Genomic DNA, 18,431 nt, shown 5'->3' on the forward strand with positions numbered 1-18,431 from the left:
CGCCAGCCCAACGGAGCCGGCCTCCGTCGGCAGGCAGCCATTGCCCATCGACCTCTGTAAACCTGGAGGAAGAAAGGCCCCTCGAGCTCTTCCCTGAGGTGCACGGTGCAAGGAGCACAGACCCCCCCGGGCCCGCGCGGCACTGCCCCAGGGCCGCCGGCCCAACGCAAGTTTCCTGCGAGCCCCATGGCTGGGGGAAGGTGCTGGGCAGGGGCTGCATCCCCTCGGGGTGCTGGGGAGCGGGGAGCCCCGTCTGAATGCAGAGCCGCGGCAGCCCCCAGCTCCCCAGTGGGCTGGCCCTGCTGGTGCTTGGCGCCGTCTCTCCTCCCAGCAGAGCCTGGCTGCCAGCACGGGCCAGGCATGTCTTCAGAGGGCCGAGCAGAAGGCAGGCGGCGAGGAGCTGCAGAAGCACGGCCCTCGCCTGCCCTGCGCAGCCCCCAGCAGGGAGATGCCCGCTGTCATTTAGCCCAGGAAGCAGAGAGGGGAGGAAAGGCTCAGGAGCGAGCGGCATGTGCTGGTCTGGCGAGGGGCTGCTGACTCAGGGCGGGGCAGGGGCCGGACAGCCCTCTCGTCACTGGCAGGAGGGAGCGCCGCCTCTGCAGATTGGCCCAGGTGGTGCTGAGCAATGGCGGGGCCGCTATAAAAGCCCTGCCTCTGCCAGGCTCTCCCCACAGCTCTGCTGGCCACCTTCTCCTCGGGGAACAGGGTAAGTCCGCGAGCGCTTCTCCTCCTGGCCCCCTGCTCCAGCCCCTCTGCCTCACGCACTCCCCTCTGCTGCTCTCTTGCTATCTCTGTCCTCCTGCAGAGCACCGTCCGATCCCTCGCCAAGATGTCCTGCTACGACCTGTGCCCACCCAAAACCGGCGTGGCCGTCCCCCAGCCCATCGCGGAGAGCTGCAACGAGCTGTGCGCCCGCCAGTGCCCCGACTCGACGGCCTTCATCCAGCCGCCCCCCGTCGTCGTCACCTTCCCCGGACCCATCCTCAGCTCCTTCCCCCAGCAAGCCGTGGTGGGCTCCTCCGGAGCCCCCGCCTTTGGGGGCTCCCTGGGGCTGGGGGGCCTCTACGGCGCCGGGGCCACGCTGGGCTCGGGGGGCCTCTGCACCTTTGGCAGACCCTACGCTTCTCCCGCCTGCAGCCCTTGCGCCTTGCCCCGCTACAGCAAGAAGCTGTGGGACACCTGTGGGCCCTGCTAGACTCAGCCCAGCCCCACGCGCTGCCCCCAGCCCAGACGCCCCCGACAACGCTACCACCGCCCAGGCAGGGCTGAGTTGGCGGGCACGGGGCACTCAGGAGTGCTCAGCAGCCCCAGCCCCACACAACGCCTGGGCAGCTGGCCGTGCCGCGCACCCTTGGCCCTTCCCTGCCCTCTTCTCCTGCCCTCTCCTGCCCTCCCCTCCGCTCTCCTCTCTCTTCCCAGCTGTCGCACGGGGCAGGAGACGGACCCGAAAGGCCCTGCGGGGCTGATGGGCCCAGTCCTCGGCGTCTGCAATGACGCACCAAGGGGGCAGGCGGAGCAAGAAGCCATGCTCTGGAGAAGATCCCTCTGGCTCCCCCAGCACGGGGCAACCGGCCTCTCTGGCTCTTGCCCACCGTCTCGCTGACAGTCTCTCCTGCCCCTCTGGGCACAATAAAGCTTTCCTGCATGCAAGTCGTGCCTCCCTCCCTCCTTCTGGCCAGTTGGGAAGATCCCCAGGCTGGGCGCCCGGCAGCCGTGGGAGGGCAAATGCTGGTGCTGAGGGGCCCAGGCGAGGTGAGGGGGGTGCTGTTTGGAGAGGGAGGGTGCAGGCGGCAGGCAGGCGAGACAGAGCCTTTTGGTGGGGCTTGCAGGAGCCGGGGACGGGCAGAAGGCAGAGAGCAGGACAGGTGCTGGCAGTGCTCCTTTGCCTGGCAGCAACTCCAGCTCCACCACGTCCCGCTGCTCCGCAGAAGCACGGCAGCATCTCTGGGCATCCGCAGAGCGCAGGCTGGACGAGAGACAGCGTTACAGCTTGCGCCTGGGAAATGGCGTTGCCTGTCGGCGAGCAGCTTGTCAGGGAAGGCGCTGAGGATGCTGGGAGGCACCAAGGGGAGCGTGAGGCAGCAACGTGCCTTGGGCAGGGCCGGTGAGCAATGTCCTGGGCCGCGTGCGGAGGAGTGTGGCCGTCAGGGGGAGGCAGGGGATCTTTGCCCTCCACGCAGCACCGCTGAGGCCAGCCCTGCGGTGCTGCTCCTGGGCTCCCCAGCAGAGGAGAGCTGGGGGGCTCCCGGAGAGCAAAGGCCCCAGCAACGGCCACGCAGATGACGGCGAGACAAGGGAGCGTCTCTCCTCTGGGGAGAGGCTGAGAGAGGTGCGACTGTTCCTCCTGACACCAAGGAGCCTCAGGGAGTCTCCTGAACATGCCCACAGGCCTGGAGGGAAGGCATCCAGAAGATGGAGGCGGGCTCTTGTCAGAGGTGTCCAGTGCCAGCACAAGAGGTCACGGGCACCAGCCAAAAGAGCAGAGGCTCCACCTCAACATCCCCAAATGCTTTTGTCACTGTGAGGGTGCCCGAGCACTGGCCCAAGTTACCTCGGGAGGTTGTGGAGTCTCCGTCCTTGGAGACACGCCAAAGCCGTCTGGATGTGGTGCTGGGCAGGCGTCTCTGGGTGACCTTGCCTGAGGCAGCGGCACGGCAGGATGCCCTGCAAAGGCTCCTCGAAAAGAATCGGGCTGTGCTTCCTGCGACTTTGTGCTTCTGTCAGAGAAGCGAGGTGCAGCCAGTGTGTTGGTCTGTGCTGGAGGGGAGAAGAAAATGGGGAAGGGGAAGAAAATGGGGAAGGGGAAGGGGAAGGAAGGAAAGGAGAAGGTGAGGGAGGGTCGGAGGAGAAGAAGAGGAAAGGGAAAAGGTGTAGGGAAGAGGAAGGGCATGTCTCTGCTTTGCTTTCTCTCCCAGGGCCTTTAGCAGAGCCGTGGAGGCAGAAAGGGGCCAGGAGCCGTGGCAGCCTTTGGCCCTGGCTGGCTCCAAGGCCCTGGGGCAGCCAGACTCACGTGCAAGGAGGCTGGAGGTCAGCAAACACCCCCATGCCGCGTGTCCTGCAGGCAGGGGAGCAGCCTGCGTTCTGGCAGGGCCCTTGGAGCTCAGCTGTAGGAGTGCGTGTGGCCAGAGCGGGCAGGGCTGTAGGGCCTCCCCAAAGGCAGCTCAGCTTGGCTCTGCTGGGGCTGAGAGCCTGCCCTGGTGCGGCTGGCAGGGGCCACGCGCAGGGCCAGGGAGCCCTGCAGCCCAGGCTGGGCCTTGAAAGGAAAAACGGAGAGGCAGGTGTTGGATGCAGGCTTGTTTTATTGCAAGGGCAGGGAAGCGGCCAGTGGAGAAAGACCCCGAAGGCCGAGGCAGGCAGGCTGTCCCTGCGGGCCTCGAGAGAGGTGTTCCTTCAGGCTTCTGGCAGGCAGTGGCGGTTGTGGAGCCAAGCAGTGCCCGGCGGGACGATGGGGGAGCCGTGCATGCGGGCATGGGCAGGAGCAAGGAGGAGGGGCGTCATGGAGAGAAGGGAAGGAGAGGAGGCGTGAGGCTGAGGTGGCCCAGGGACTCAGGGGGCCCCGGGGCTGAGTCTAGCAGGGCCCACAGGTGTCCCACAGCTTCTTGCTGTAGCGGGGCAAGGCGCAAGGGCTGCAGGCGGGAGAAGCGTAGGGTCTGCCAAAGGTGCAGAGGCCCCCCGAGCCCAGCGTGGCCCCGGCGCCGTAGAGGCCCCCCAGCCCCAGGGAGCCCCCAAAGGCGGGGGCTCCGGAGGAGCCCACCACGGCTTGCTGGGGGAAGGAGCTGAGGATGGGTCCGGGGAAGGTGACGACGACGGGGGGCGGCTGGATGAAGGCCGTCGAGTCGGGGCACTGGCGGGCGCACAGCTCGTTGCAGCTCTCCGCGATGGGCTGGGGGACGGCCACGCCGGTTTTGGGTGGGCACAGGTCGTAGCAGGACATCTTGGCGAGAGAGAGCTGAGCCTGAAACACAGGGCCCCGAGGAGAAGGCGTCAGGAGCGAGGAGGACACTCCACGGCCGAGCAGTGCCCTGCTCCCAGGGCAGCCCTGGAGCTGGAGAGGCCAGAGCCACCGCCTTGCCCGCACTGCCTGCCGCTTGCCCTTTGCCCAGCCAGCCCCGCTGAGTGCCCTGCTCTGCCCCAGCCCTCGCCTTGCCCTCCCTCCGCACTCTGAGGCCACGCAAGCCCTCGGGGAGAGCCTGCGAAGGGCCCAGCTTCGCGTGTGCCGGCCACCGGGCTCCTTCCTCCTCCCGCCACGGCTCAGCCCGCCCTGGCCCTCCAAGCCTGCTGCCAGCCCTCCCGCTGCTCTCAGAGCTCTCCTGGCCAGGGAGGCCCCACGCCGGCCCCTGCCACAGCAGGCACAGACCCGCAGGCACCCACCTACCCTTTTCCTGAGCAGAGCGAGGCAGGAGAGGCGGATGGCAGCTCTCGCCGAGGGCAGCGCTTTTATGCCGGGCCGGCGAGAGCGGGGAGGAGCTGGCCGCGCTGGGGACACGTGGCTCGTGGCGGCCGAGCCCCTGCCTCCTGCCTGCGCGGCACGGGGCTGTTTTGCTGATGCCGTTTCCTCAGCAGCCCCAACCCGCTCTATCAGCCCCTGCAATTACCCCGCTCGGACACTTGCCAGCTGCCACCTAATGGGCCAAATGAGCCCCGCCGTCTTTTCATTATCTCGGTGTGTAAGAGGGCACGCAGCAGCGTGACAAAGGCTGACGGCAAGCGCCCTGCGGGCCATAGCTCCTCCCCCAGGGCTTGCTCCCGGGGCAGCCTCGCGCCTTTTTGCAAGGTCACGGGGAAGACCAGCGTCCCATCGCTGGGAAGGAAGGCGGCCTTGCAAAGGGCTCCGGCGCGCCAGCGCCCGCATGACGTACGCCGTGCGGCTATTATCTACAGAGGCGCGAGGTTACGACAGGAGCAATCCAAGGCACTCCTCTCGGGCACTGCCTGCTCAGCACGATGCATCACTCGCCAGCCCAACGGAGCCGGCCTCCGTCGGCAGGCAGCCATTGCCCATCGACCTCTGTAAACCTGGAGGAAGAAAGGCCCCTCGAGCTCTTCCCTGAGGTGCACGGTGCAAGGAGCACAGACCCCCCCGGGCCCGCGCGGCACTGCCCCAGGGCCGCCGGCCCAACGCAAGTTTCCTGCGAGCCCCATGGCTGGGGGAAGGTGCTGGGCAGGGGCTGCATCCCCTCGGGGTGCTGGGGAGCGGGGAGCCCCGTCTGAATGCAGAGCCGCGGCAGCCCCCAGCTCCCCAGTGGGCTGGCCCTGCTGGTGCTTGGCGCCGTCTCTCCTCCCAGCAGAGCCTGGCTGCCAGCACGGGCCAGGCATGTCTTCAGAGGGCCGAGCAGAAGGCAGGCGGCGAGGAGCTGCAGAAGCACGGCCCTCGCCTGCCCTGCGCAGCCCCCAGCAGGGAGATGCCCGCTGTCATTTAGCCCAGGAAGCAGAGAGGGGAGGAAAGGCTCAGGAGCGAGCGGCATGTGCTGGTCTGGCGAGGGGCTGCTGACTCAGGGCGGGGCAGGGGCCGGACAGCCCTCTCGTCACTGGCAGGAGGGAGCGCCGCCTCTGCAGATTGGCCCAGGTGGTGCTGAGCAATGGCGGGGCCGCTATAAAAGCCCTGCCTCTGCCAGGCTCTCCCCACAGCTCTGCTGGCCACCTTCTCCTCGGGGAACAGGGTAAGTCCGCGAGCGCTTCTCCTCCTGGCCCCCTGCTCCAGCCCCTCTGCCTCACGCACTCCCCTCTGCTGCTCTCTTGCTATCTCTGTCCTCCTGCAGAGCACCGTCCGATCCCTTGCCAAGATGTCCTGCTACGACCTGTGCCCACCCAAAACCGGCGTGGCCGTCCCCCAGCCCATCGCGGAGAGCTGCAACGAGCTGTGCGCCCGCCAGTGCCCCGACTCGACGGCCTTCATCCAGCCGCCCCCCGTCGTCGTCACCTTCCCCGGACCCATCCTCAGCTCCTTCCCCCAGCAAGCCGTGGTGGGCTCCTCCGGAGCCCCCGCCTTTGGGGGCTCCCTGGGGCTGGGGGGCCTCTACGGCGCCGGGGCCACGCTGGGCTCGGGGGGCCTCTGCACCTTTGGCAGACCCTACGCTTCTCCCGCCTGCAGCCCTTGCGCCTTGCCCCGCTACAGCAAGAAGCTGTGGGACACCTGTGGGCCCTGCTAGACCCAGCCCAGCCCCACGCGCTGCCCCCAGCCCAGACGCCCCCGACAACGCTACCACCGCCCAGGCAGGGCTGAGTTGGCGGGCACGGGGCACTCAGGAGTGCTCAGCAGCCCCAGCCCCACACAACGCCTGGGCAGCTGGCCGTGCCGCGCACCCTTGGCCCTTCCCTGCCCTCTTCTCCTGCCCTCTCCTGCCCTCCCCTCCGCTCTCCTCTCTCTTCCCAGCTGTCGCACGGGGCAGGAGACGGACCCGAAAGGCCCTGCGGGGCTGATGGGCCCAGTCCTCGGCGTCTGCAATGACGCACCAAGGGGGCAGGCAGAGCAAGAAGCCATGCTCTGGAGAAGATCCCTCTGGCTCCCCCAGCACGGGGCAACCGGCCTCTCTGGCTCTTGCCCACCGTCTCGCTGACAGTCTCTCCTGCCCCTCTGGGCACAATAAAGCTTTCCTGCATGCAAGTCGTGCCTCCCTCCCTCCTTCTGGCCAGTTGGGAAGATCCCCAGGCTGGGCGCCCGGCAGCCGTGGGAGGGCAAATGCTGGTGCTGAGGGGCCCAGGCGAGGTGAGGGGGGTGCTGTTTGGAGAGGGAGGGTGCAGGCGGCAGGCAGGCGAGACAGAGCCTTTTGGTGGGGCTTGCAGGAGCCGGGGACGGGCAGAAGGCAGAGAGCAGGACAGGTGCTGGCAGTGCTCCTTTGCCTGGCAGCAACTCCAGCTCCACCACGTCCCGCTGCTCCGCAGAAGCACGGCAGCATCTCTGGGCATCCGCAGAGCGCAGGCTGGACGAGAGACAGCGTTACAGCTTGCGCCTGGGAAATGGCGTTGCCTGTCGGCGAGCAGCTTGTCAGGGAAGGCGCTGAGGATGCTGGGAGGCACCAAGGGGAGCGTGAGGCAGCAACGTGCCTTGGGCAGGGCCGGTGAGCAATGTCCTGGGCCGCGTGCGGAGGAGTGTGGCCGTCAGGTGGAGGCAGGGGATCTTTGCCCTCCACGCAGCACCGCTGAGGCCAGCCCTGCGGTGCTGCTCCTGGGCTCCCCAGCAGAGGAGAGCTGGGGGGCTCCCGGAGAGCAAAGGCCCCAGCAACGGCCACGCAGATGACGGCGAGACAAGGGAGCGTCTCTCCTCTGGGGAGAGGCTGAGAGAGGTGCGACTGTTCCTCCTGACACCAAGGAGCCTCAGGGAGTCTCCTGAACATGCCCACAGGCCTGGAGGGAAGGCATCCAGAAGATGGAGGCGGGCTCTTGTCAGAGGTGTCCAGTGCCAGCACAAGAGGTCACGGGCACCAGCCAAAAGAGCAGAGGCTCCACCTCAACATCCCCAAATGCTTTTGTCACTGTGAGGGTGCCCAAGCACTGGCCCAAGTTACCTCGGGAGGTTGTGGAGTCTCCGTCCTTGGAGACACGCCAAAGCCGTCTGGATGTGGTGCTGGGCAGGCGTCTCTGGGTGACCTTGCCTGAGGCAGCGGCACGGCAGGATGCCCTGCAAAGGCTCCTCGAAAAGAATCGGGCTGTGCTTCCTGCGACTTTGTGCTTCTGTCAGAGAAGCGAGGTGCAGCCAGTGTGTTGGTCTGTGCTGGAGGGGAGAAGAAAATGGGGAAGGGGAAGAAAATGGGGAAGGGGAAGGGGAAGGAAGGAAAGGAGAAGGTGAGGGAGGGTCGGAGGAGAAGAAGAGGAAAGGGAAAAGGTGTAGGGAAGAGGAAGGGCATGTCTCTGCTTTGCTTTCTCTCCCAGGGCCTTTAGCAGAGCCGTGGAGGCAGAAAGGGGCCAGGAGCCGTGGCAGCCTTTGGCCCTGGCTGGCTCCAAGGCCCTGGGGCAGCCAGACTCACGTGCAAGGAGGCTGGAGGTCAGCAAACACCCCCATGCCGCGTGTCCTGCAGGCAGGGGAGCAGCCTGCGTTCTGGCAGGGCCCTTGGAGCTCAGCTGTAGGAGTGCGTGTGGCCAGAGCGGGCAGGGCTGTAGGGCCTCCCCAAAGGCAGCTCAGCTTGGCTCTGCTGGGGCTGAGAGCCTGCCCTGGTGCGGCTGGCAGGGGCCACGCGCAGGGCCAGGGAGCCCTGCAGCCCAGGCTGGGCCTTGAAAGGAAAAACGGAGAGGCAGGTGTTGGATGCAGGCTTGTTTTATTGCAAGGGCAGGGAAGCGGCCAGTGGAGAAAGACCCCGAAGGCCGAGGCAGGCAGGCTGTCCCTGCGGGCCTCGAGAGAGGTGTTCCTTCAGGCTTCTGGCAGGCAGTGGCGGTTGTGGAGCCAAGCAGTGCCCGGCGGGACGATGGGGGAGCCGTGCATGCGGGCATGGGCAGGAGCAAGGAGGAGGGGCGTCATGGAGAGAAGGGAAGGAGAGGAGGCGTGAGGCTGAGGTGGCCCAGGGACTCAGGGGGCCCCGGGGCTGAGTCTAGCAGGGCCCACAGGTGTCCCACAGCTTCTTGCTGTAGCGGGGCAAGGCGCAAGGGCTGCAGGCGGGAGAAGCGTAGGGTCTGCCAAAGGTGCAGAGGCCCCCCGAGCCCAGCGTGGCCCCGGCGCCGTAGAGGCCCCCCAGCCCCAGGGAGCCCCCAAAGGCGGGGGCTCCGGAGGAGCCCACCACGGCTTGCTGGGGGAAGGAGCTGAGGATGGGTCCGGGGAAGGTGACGACGACGGGGGGCGGCTGGATGAAGGCCGTCGAGTCGGGGCACTGGCGGGCGCACAGCTCGTTGCAGCTCTCCGCGATGGGCTGGGGGACGGCCACGCCGGTTTTGGGTGGGCACAGGTCGTAGCAGGACATCTTGGCGAGAGAGAGCTGAGCCTGAAACACAGGGCCCCGAGGAGAAGGCGTCAGGAGCGAGGAGGACACTCCACGGCCGAGCAGTGCCCTGCTCCCAGGGCAGCCCTGGAGCTGGAGAGGCCAGAGCCACCGCCTTGCCCGCACTGCCTGCCGCTTGCCCTTTGCCCAGCCAGCCCCGCTGAGTGCCCTGCTCTGCCCCAGCCCTCGCCTTGCCCTCCCTCCGCACTCTGAGGCCACGCAAGCCCTCGGGGAGAGCCTGCGAAGGGCCCAGCTTCGCGTGTGCCGGCCACCGGGCTCCTTCCTCCTCCCGCCACGGCTCAGCCCGCCCTGGCCCTCCAAGCCTGCTGCCAGCCCTCCCGCTGCTCTCAGAGCTCTCCTGGCCAGGGAGGCCCCACGCCGGCCCCTGCCACAGCAGGCACAGACCCGCAGGCACCCACCTACCCTTTTCCTGAGCAGAGCGAGGCAGGAGAGGCGGATGGCAGCTCTCGCCGAGGGCAGCGCTTTTATGCCGGGCCGGCGAGAGCGGGGAGGAGCTGGCCGCGCTGGGGACACGTGGCTCGTGGCGGCCGAGCCCCTGCCTCCTGCCTGCGCGGCACGGGGCTGTTTTGCTGATGCCGTTTCCTCAGCAGCCCCAACCCGCTCTATCAGCCCCTGCAATTACCCCGCTCGGACACTTGCCAGCTGCCACCTAATGGGCCAAATGAGCCCCGCCGTCTTTTCATTATCTCGGTGTGTAAGAGGGCACGCAGCAGCGTGACAAAGGCTGACGGCAAGCGCCCTGCGGGCCATAGCTCCTCCCCCAGGGCTTGCTCCCGGGGCAGCCTCGCGCCTTTTTGCAAGGTCACGGGGAAGACCAGCGTCCCATCGCTGGGAAGGAAGGCGGCCTTGCAAAGGGCTCCGGCGCGCCAGCGCCCGCATGACGTACGCCGTGCGGCTATTATCTACAGAGGCGCGAGGTTACGACAGGAGCAATCCAAGGCACTCCTCTCGGGCACTGCCTGCTCAGCACGATGCATCACTCGCCAGCCCAACGGAGCCGGCCTCCGTCGGCAGGCAGCCATTGCCCATCGACCTCTGTAAACCTGGAGGAAGAAAGGCCCCTCGAGCTCTTCCCTGAGGTGCACGGTGCAAGGAGCACAGACCCCCCCGGGCCCGCGCGGCACTGCCCCAGGGCCGCCGGCCCAACGCAAGTTTCCTGCGAGCCCCATGGCTGGGGGAAGGTGCTGGGCAGGGGCTGCATCCCCTCGGGGTGCTGGGGAGCGGGGAGCCCCGTCTGAATGCAGAGCCGCGGCAGCCCCCAGCTCCCCAGTGGGCTGGCCCTGCTGGTGCTTGGCGCCGTCTCTCCTCCCAGCAGAGCCTGGCTGCCAGCACGGGCCAGGCATGTCTTCAGAGGGCCGAGCAGAAGGCAGGCGGCGAGGAGCTGCAGAAGCACGGCCCTCGCCTGCCCTGCGCAGCCCCCAGCAGGGAGATGCCCGCTGTCATTTAGCCCAGGAAGCAGAGAGGGGAGGAAAGGCTCAGGAGCGAGCGGCATGTGCTGGTCTGGCGAGGGGCTGCTGACTCAGGGCGGGGCAGGGGCCGGACAGCCCTCTCGTCACTGGCAGGAGGGAGCGCCGCCTCTGCAGATTGGCCCAGGTGGTGCTGAGCAATGGCGGGGCCGCTATAAAAGCCCTGCCTCTGCCAGGCTCTCCCCACAGCTCTGCTGGCCACCTTCTCCTCGGGGAACAGGGTAAGTCCGCGAGCGCTTCTCCTCCTGGCCCCCTGCTCCAGCCCCTCTGCCTCACGCACTCCCCTCTGCTGCTCTCTTGCTATCTCTGTCCTCCTGCAGAGCACCGTCCGATCCCTCGCCAAGATGTCCTGCTACGACCTGTGCCCACCCAAAACCGGCGTGGCCGTCCCCCAGCCCATCGCGGAGAGCTGCAACGAGCTGTGCGCCCGCCAGTGCCCCGACTCGACGGCCTTCATCCAGCCGCCCCCCGTCGTCGTCACCTTCCCCGGACCCATCCTCAGCTCCTTCCCCCAGCAAGCCGTGGTGGGCTCCTCCGGAGCCCCCGCCTTTGGGGGCTCCCTGGGGCTGGGGGGCCTCTACGGCGCCGGGGCCACGCTGGGCTCGGGGGGCCTCTGCACCTTTGGCAGACCCTACGCTTCTCCCGCCTGCAGCCCTTGCGCCTTGCCCCGCTACAGCAAGAAGCTGTGGGACACCTGTGGGCCCTGCTAGACCCAGCCCAGCCCCACGCGCTGCCCCCAGCCCAGACGCCCCCGACAACGCTACCACCGCCCAGGCAGGGCTGAGTTGGCGGGCACGGGGCACTCAGGAGTGCTCAGCAGCCCCAGCCCCACACAACGCCTGGGCAGCTGGCCGTGCCGCGCACCCTTGGCCCTTCCCTGCCCTCTTCTCCTGCCCTCTCCTGCCCTCCCCTCCGCTCTCCTCTCTCTTCCCAGCTGTCGCACGGGGCAGGAGATGGACCCGAAAGGCCCTGCGGGGCTGATGGGCCCAGTCCTCGGCGTCTGCAATGACGCACCAAGGGGGCAGGCGGAGCAAGAAGCCATGCTCTGGAGAAGATCCCTCTGGCTCCCCCAGCACGGGGCAACCGGCCTCTCTGGCTCTTGCCCACCGTCTCGCTGACAGTCTCTCCTGCCCCTCTGGGCACAATAAAGCTTTCCTGCATGCAAGTCGTGCCTCCCTCCCTCCTTCTGGCCAGTTGGGAAGATCCCCAGGCTGGGCGCCCGGCAGCCGTGGGAGGGCAAATGCTGGTGCTGAGGGGCCCAGGCGAGGTGAGGGGGGTGCTGTTTGGAGAGGGAGGGTGCAGGCGGCAGGCAGGCGAGACAGAGCCTTTTGGTGGGGCTTGCAGGAGCCGGGGACGGGCAGAAGGCAGAGAGCAGGACAGGTGCTGGCAGTGCTCCTTTGCCTGGCAGCAACTCCAGCTCCACCACGTCCCGCTGCTCCGCAGAAGCACGGCAGCATCTCTGGGCATCCGCAGAGCGCAGGCTGGACGAGAGACAGCGTTACAGCTTGCGCCTGGGAAATGGCGTTGCCTGTCGGCGAGCAGCTTGTCAGGGAAGGCGCTGAGGATGCTGGGAGGCACCAAGGGGAGCGTGAGGCAGCAACGTGCCTTGGGCAGGGCCGGTGAGCAATGTCCTGGGCCGCGTGCGGAGGAGTGTGGCCGTCAGGGGGAGGCAGGGGATCTTTGCCCTCCACGCAGCACCGCTGAGGCCAGCCCTGCGGTGCTGCTCCTGGGCTCCCCAGCAGAGGAGAGCTGGGGGGCTCCCGGAGAGCAAAGGCCCCAGCAACGGCCACGCAGATGACGGCGAGACAAGGGAGCGTCTCTCCTCTGGGGAGAGGCTGAGAGAGGTGCGACTGTTCCTCCTGACACCAAGGAGCCTCAGGGAGTCTCCTGAACATGCCCACAGGCCTGGAGGGAAGGCATCCAGAAGATGGAGGCGGGCTCTTGTCAGAGGTGTCCAGTGCCAGCACAAGAGGTCACGGGCACCAGCCAAAAGAGCAGAGGCTCCACCTCAACATCCCCAAATGCTTTTGTCACTGTGAGGGTGCCCGAGCACTGGCCCAAGTTACCTCGGGAGGTTGTGGAGTCTCCGTCCTTGGAGACACGCCAAAGCCGTCTGGATGTGGTGCTGGGCAGGCGTCTCTGGGTGACCTTGCCTGAGGCAGCGGCACGGCAGGATGCCCTGCAAAGGCTCCTCGAAAAGAATCGGGCTGTGCTTCCTGCGACTTTGTGCTTCTGTCAGAGAAGCGAGGTGCAGCCAGTGTGTTGGTCTGTGCTGGAGGGGAGAAGAAAATGGGGAAGGGGAAGAAAATGGGGAAGGGGAAGGGGAAGGAAGGAAAGGAGAAGGTGAGGGAGGGTCGGAGGAGAAGAAGAGGAAAGGGAAAAGGTGTAGGGAAGAGGAAGGGCATGTCTCTGCTTTGCTTTCTCTCCCAGGGCCTTTAGCAGAGCTGTGGAGGCAGAAAGGGGCCAGGAGCCGTGGCAGCCTTTGGCCCTGGCTGGCTCCAAGGCCCTGGGGCAGCCAGACTCACGTGCAAGGAGGCTGGAGGTCAGCAAACACCCCCATGCCGCGTGTCCTGCAGGCAGGGGAGCAGCCTGCGTTCTGGCAGGGCCCTTGGAGCTCAGCTGTAGGAGTGCGTGTGGCCAGAGCGGGCAGGGCTGTAGGGCCTCCCCAAAGGCAGCTCAGCTTGGCTCTGCTGGGGCTGAGAGCCTGCCCTGGTGCGGCTGGCAGGGGCCACGCGCAGGGCCAGGGAGCCCTGCAGCCCAGGCTGGGCCTTGAAAGGAAAAACGGAGAGGCAGGTGTTGGATGCAGGCTTGTTTTATTGCAAGGGCAGGGAAGCGGCCAGTGGAGAAAGACCCCGAAGGCCGAGGCAGGCAGGCTGTCCCTGCGGGCCTCGAGAGAGGTGTTCCTTCAGGCTTCTGGCAGGCAGTGGCGGTTGTGGAGCCAAGCAGTGCCCGGCGGGACGATGGGGGAGCCGTGCATGCGGGCATGGGCAGGAGCAAGGAGGAGGGGCGTCATGGAGAGAAGGGAAGGAGAGGAGGCGTGAGGCTGAGGTGGCCCAGGGACTCAGGGGGCCCCGGGGCTGAGTCTAGCAGGGCCCACAGGTGTCCCACAGCTTCTTGCTGTAGCGGGGCAAGGCGCAAGGGCTGCAGGCGGGAGAAGCGTAGGGTCTGCCAAAGGTGCAGAGGCCCCCCGAGCCCAGCGTGGCCCCGGCGCCGTAGAGGCCCCCCAGCCCCAGGGAGCCCCCAAAGGCGGGGGCTCCGGAGGAGCCCACCACGGCTTGCTGGGGGAAGGAGCTGAGGATGGGTCCGGGGAAGGTGACGACGACGGGGGGCGGCTGGATGAAGGCCGTCGAGTCGGGGCACTGGCGGGCGCACAGCTCGTTGCAGCTCTCCGCGATGGGCTGGGGGACGGCCACGCCGGTTTTGGGTGGGCACAGGTCGTAGCAGGACATCTTGGCGAGGGATCGGACGGTGCTCTGCAGGAGGACAGAGATAGCAAGAGAGCAGCAGAGGGGAGTGCGTGAGGCAGAGGGGCTGGAGCAGGGGGCCAGGAGGAGAAGCGCTCGCGGACTTACCCTGTTCCCCGAGGAGAAGGTGGCCAGCAGAGCTGTGGGGAGAGCCTGGCAGAGGCAGGGCTTTTATAGCGGCCCCGCCATTGCTCAGCACCACCTGGGCCAATCTGCAGAGGCGGCGCTCCCTCCTGCCAGTGACGAGAGGGCTGTCCGGCCCCTGCCCCGCCCTGAGTCAGCAGCCCCTCGCCAGACCAGCACATGCCGCTCGCTCCTGAGCCTTTCCTCCCCTCTCTGCTTCCTGGGCTAAATGACAGCGGGCATCTCCCTGCTGGGGGCTGCGCAGGGCAGGCGAGGGCCGTGCTTCTGCAGCTCCTCGCCGCCTGCCTTCTGCTCGGCCCTCTGAAGACATGCCTGGCCCGTGCTGGCAGCCAGGCTCTGCTGGGAGGAGAGACGGCGCCAAGCACCAGCAGGGCCAGCCCACTGGGGAGCTGGGGGCTGCCGCGGCTCTGCATTCAGACGGGGCTCCCCGCTCCCCAGCACCCCGAGGGGATGCAGCCCCTGCCCAGCACCTTCCCCCAGCCATGGGGCTCGCAGGAAACTTGCGTTGGGCCGGCGGCCCTGGGGCAGTGCCGCGCGGGCCCGGGGGGGTCTGTGCTCCTTGCACCGTGCACCTCAGGGAAGAGCTCGAGGGGCCTTTCTTCCTCCAGGTTTACAGAGGTCGATGGGCAATGGCTGCCTGCCGACGGAGGCCGGCTCCGTTGGGCTGGCGAGTGATGCATCGTGCTGAGCAGGCAGTGCCCGAGAGGAGTGCCTTGGATTGCTCCTGTCGTAACCTCGCGCCTCTGTAGATAATAGCCGCACGGCGTACGTCATGCGGGCGCTGGCGCGCCGGAGCCCTTTGCAAGGCCGCCTTCCTTCCCAGCGATGGGACGCTGGTCTTCCCCGTGACCTTGCAAAAAGGCGCGAGGCTGCCCCGGGAGCAAGCCCTGGGGGAGGAGCTATGGCCCGCAGGGCGCTTGCCGTCAGCCTTTGTCACGCTGCTGCGTGCCCTCTTACACACCGAGATAATGAAAAGACGGCGGGGCTCATTTGGCCCATTAGGTGGCAGCTGGCAAGTGTCCGAGCGGGGTAATTGCAGGGGCTGATAGAGCGGGTTGGGGCTGCTGAGGAAACGGCATCAGCAAAACAGCCCCGTGCCGCGCAGGCAGGAGGCAGGGGCTCGGCCGCCACGAGCCACGTGTCCCCAGCGCGGCCAGCTCCTCCCCGCTCTCGCCGGCCCGGCATAAAAGCGCTGCCCTCGGCGAGAGCTGCCATCCGCCTCTCCTGCCTCGCTCTGCTCAGGAAAAGGGTAGGTGGGTGCCTGCGGGTCTGTGCCTGCTGTGGCAGGGGCCGGCGTGGGGCCTCCCTGGCCAGGAGAGCTCTGAGAGCAGCGGGAGGGCTGGCAGCAGGCTTGGAGGGCCAGGGCGGGCTGAGCCGTGGCGGGAGGAGGAAGGAGCCCGGTGGCCGGCACACGCGAAGCTGGGCCCTTCGCAGGCTCTCCCCGAGGGCTTGCGTGGCCTCAGAGTGCGGAGGGAGGGCAAGGCGAGGGCTGGGGCAGAGCAGGGCACTCAGCGGGGCTGGCTGGGCAAAGGGCAAGCGGCAGGCAGTGCGGGCAAGGCGGTGGCTCTGGCCTCTCCAGCTCCAGGGCTGCCCTGGGAGCAGGGCACTGCTCGGCCGTGGAGTGTCCTCCTCGCTCCTGACGCCTTCTCCTCGGGGCCCTGTGTTTCAGGCTCAGCTCTCTCTCGCCAAGATGTCCTGCTACGACCTGTGCCCACCCAAAACCGGCGTGGCCGTCCCCCAGCCCATCGCGGAGAGCTGCAACGAGCTGTGCGCCCGCCAGTGCCCCGACTCGACGGCCTTCATCCAGCCGCCCCCCGTCGTCGTCACCTTCCCCGGACCCATCCTCAGCTCCTTCCCCCAGCAAGCCGTGGTGGGCTCCTCCGGAGCCCCCGCCTTTGGGGGCTCCCTGGGGCTGGGGGGCCTCTACGGCGCCGGGGCCACGCTGGGCTCGGGGGGCCTCTGCACCTTTGGCAGACCCTACGCTTCTCCCGCCTGCAGCCCTTGCGCCTTGCCCCGCTACAGCAAGAAGCTGTGGGACACCTGTGGGCCCTGCTAGACTCAGCCCCGGGGCCCCCTGAGTCCCTGGGCCACCTCAGCCTCACGCCTCCTCTCCTTCCCTTCTCTCCATGACGCCCCTCCTCCTTGCTCCTGCCCATGCCCGCATGCACGGCTCCCCCATCGTCCCGCCGGGCACTGCTTGGCTCCACAACCGCCACTGCCTGCCAGAAGCCTGAAGGAACACCTCTCTCGAGGCCCGCAGGGACAGCCTGCCTGCCTCGGCCTTCGGGGTCTTTCTCCACTGGCCGCTTCCCTGCCCTTGCAATAAAACAAGCCTGCATCCAACACCTGCCTCTCCGTTTTTCCTTTCAAGGCCCAGCCTGGGCTGCAGGGCTCCCTGGCCCTGCGCGTGGCCCCTGCCAGCCGCACCAGGGCAGGCTCTCAGCCCCAGCAGAGCCAAGCTGAGCTGCCTTTGGGGAGGCCCTACAGCCCTGCCCGCTCTGGCCACACGCACTCCTACAGCTGAGCTCCAAGGGCCCTGCCAGAACGCAGGCTGCTCCCCTGCCTGCAGGACACGCGGCATGGGGGTGTTTGCTGACCTCCAGCCTCCTTGCACGTGAGTCTGGCTGCCCCAGGGCCTTGGAGCCAGCCAGGGCCAAAGGCTGCCACGGCTCCTGGCCCCTTTCTGCCTCCACGGCTCTGCTAAAGGCCCTGGGAGAGAAAGCAAAGCAGAGACATGCCCTTCCTCTTCCCTACACCTTTTCCCTTTCCTCTTCTTCTCCTCCGACCCTCCCTCACCTTCTCCTTTCCTTCCTTCCCCTTCCCCTTCCCCATTTTCTTCCCCTTCCCCATTTTCTTCTCCCCTCCAGCACAGACCAACACACTGGCTGCACCTCGCTTCTCTGACAGAAGCACAAAGTCGCAGGAAGCACAGCCCGATTCTTTTCGAGGAGCCTTTGCAGGGCATCCTGCCGTGCCGCTGCCTCAGGCAAGGTCACCCAGAGACGCCTGCCCAGCACCACATCCAGACGGCTTTGGCGTGTCTCCAAGGACGGAGACTCCACAACCTCCCGAGGTAACTTGGGCCAGTGCTCGGGCACCCTCACAGTGACAAAAGCATTTGGGGATGTTGAGGTGGAGCCTCTGCTCTTTTGGCTGGTGCCCGTGACCTCTTGTGCTGGCACTGGACACCTCTGACAAGAGCCCGCCTCCATCTTCTGGATGCCTTCCCTCCAGGCCTGTGGGCATGTTCAGGAGACTCCCTGAGGCTCCTTGGTGTCAGGAGGAACAGTCGCACCTCTCTCAGCCTCTCCCCAGAGGAGAGACGCTCCCTTGTCTCGCCGTCATCTGCGTGGCCGTTGCTGGGGCCTTTGCTCTCCGGGAGCCCCCCAGCTCTCCTCTGCTGGGGAGCCCAGGAGCAGCACCGCAGGGCTGGCCTCAGCGGTGCTGCGTGGAGGGCAAAGATCCCCTGCCTCCCCCTGACGGCCACACTCCTCCGCACGCGGCCCAGGACATTGCTCACCGGCCCTGCCCAAGGCACGTTGCTGCCTCACGCTCCCCTTGGTGCCTCCCAGCATCCTCAGCGCCTTCCCTGACAAGCTGCTCGCCAACAGGCAACGCCATTTCCCAGGCGCAAGCTGTAACGCTGTCTCTCGTCCAGCCTGCGCTCTGCGGATGCCAGAGATGCTGCCGTGCTTCTGCGGAGCAGCGGGACGTGGTGGAGCTGGAGTTGCTGCCAGGCAAAGGAGCACTGCCAGCACCTGTCCTGCTCTCTGCCTTCTGCCCGTCCCACGGCTCCTGCAAGCCCCACCAAAAGGCTCTGTCTCACCTGCCTGCCGCCTGCACCCTCCCTCTCCAAACAGCACCCCCCTCACCCTCGCCTGGGCCCCTCAGCACCAGCATTTGCCCTCCCACGGCTGCCGGGCGCCCAGCCTGGGGATCTTCCCAACTGGCCAGAAGGAGGGAGGGAGGCACGACTTGCATGCAGGAAAGCTTTATTGTGCCCAGAGGGGCAGGAGAGACTGTCAGCGAGACGGTGGGCAAGAGCCAGAGAGGCCGGTTGCCCCGTGCTGGGGGAGCCAGAGGGATCTTCTCCAGAGCATGGCTTCTTGCTCCGCCTGCCCCCTTGGTGCGTCATTGCAGATGCCGAGGACTGGGCCCATCAGCCCCGCAGGGCCTTTCGGGTCCGTCTCCTGCCCCGTGCGACAGCTGGGAAGAGAGAGGAGAGCGGAGGGGAGGGCAGGAGAGGGCAGGAGAAGAGGGCAGGGAAGGGCCAAGGGTGCGCGGCACGGCCAGCTGCCCAGGCGTTGTGTGGGGCTGGGGCTGCTGAGCACTCCTGAGTGCCCCGTGCCCGCCAACTCAGCCCTGCCTGGGCGGTGGTAGCGTTGTCGGGGGCGTCTGGGCTGGGGGCAGCGCGTGGGGCTGGGCTGGGT

The 18,431-nt window shown here is 67.3% G+C and overlaps 7 protein-coding genes across 7 annotated transcripts; 4 read left to right on the forward strand and 3 right to left on the reverse strand.

Annotated features, from left to right (window-relative positions):
* Positions 1 to 829: 829 nt before the first annotated feature.
* Positions 830 to 1,195, forward strand: LOC147413061 (feather keratin 3-like). Its single transcript, XM_086480706.1, has one exon. It carries the CDS (start codon positions 830 to 832, stop codon positions 1,193 to 1,195), a length of 366 nt encoding a protein of 121 aa, XP_086336832.1.
* A 2,373-nt stretch (positions 1,196 to 3,568) lies between these two features.
* On the reverse strand, positions 3,569 to 3,934 carry LOC147413062 (feather keratin 3-like). The gene has a single exon (XM_086480714.1). The coding sequence runs from the start codon at positions 3,932 to 3,934 to the stop codon at positions 3,569 to 3,571; it is 366 nt and encodes a 121-aa protein (XP_086336840.1).
* Positions 3,935 to 5,783: 1,849 nt separating this feature from the next.
* Positions 5,784 to 6,149, forward strand: LOC147413063 (feather keratin 3-like). Its single transcript, XM_086480708.1, has one exon. It carries the CDS (start codon positions 5,784 to 5,786, stop codon positions 6,147 to 6,149), a length of 366 nt encoding a protein of 121 aa, XP_086336834.1.
* Positions 6,150 to 8,522: 2,373 nt separating this feature from the next.
* LOC147413064 (feather keratin 3-like) lies at positions 8,523 to 8,888 on the reverse strand. Its single transcript, XM_086480710.1, has one exon. It carries the CDS (start codon positions 8,886 to 8,888, stop codon positions 8,523 to 8,525), a length of 366 nt encoding a protein of 121 aa, XP_086336836.1.
* Positions 8,889 to 10,737: 1,849 nt separating this feature from the next.
* Positions 10,738 to 11,103, forward strand: LOC147413065 (feather keratin 3-like). Its single transcript, XM_086480709.1, has one exon. It carries the CDS (start codon positions 10,738 to 10,740, stop codon positions 11,101 to 11,103), a length of 366 nt encoding a protein of 121 aa, XP_086336835.1.
* Positions 11,104 to 13,476: 2,373 nt separating this feature from the next.
* LOC147413066 (feather keratin 3-like) lies at positions 13,477 to 13,842 on the reverse strand. Its single transcript, XM_086480711.1, has one exon. It carries the CDS (start codon positions 13,840 to 13,842, stop codon positions 13,477 to 13,479), a length of 366 nt encoding a protein of 121 aa, XP_086336837.1.
* Positions 13,843 to 15,691: 1,849 nt separating this feature from the next.
* On the forward strand, positions 15,692 to 16,057 carry LOC147413067 (feather keratin 3-like). The gene has a single exon (XM_086480712.1). The coding sequence runs from the start codon at positions 15,692 to 15,694 to the stop codon at positions 16,055 to 16,057; it is 366 nt and encodes a 121-aa protein (XP_086336838.1).
* Positions 16,058 to 18,431: the final 2,374 nt, after the last annotated feature.

Source organism: Leptosomus discolor, unplaced genomic scaffold (genome assembly GCF_034619465.1).
Source record: "Leptosomus discolor isolate bLepDis1 unplaced genomic scaffold, bLepDis1.hap2 HAP2_SCAFFOLD_270, whole genome shotgun sequence".
Classification (NCBI taxonomy): Eukaryota; Metazoa; Chordata; class Aves; order Leptosomiformes; family Leptosomidae; genus Leptosomus; species Leptosomus discolor.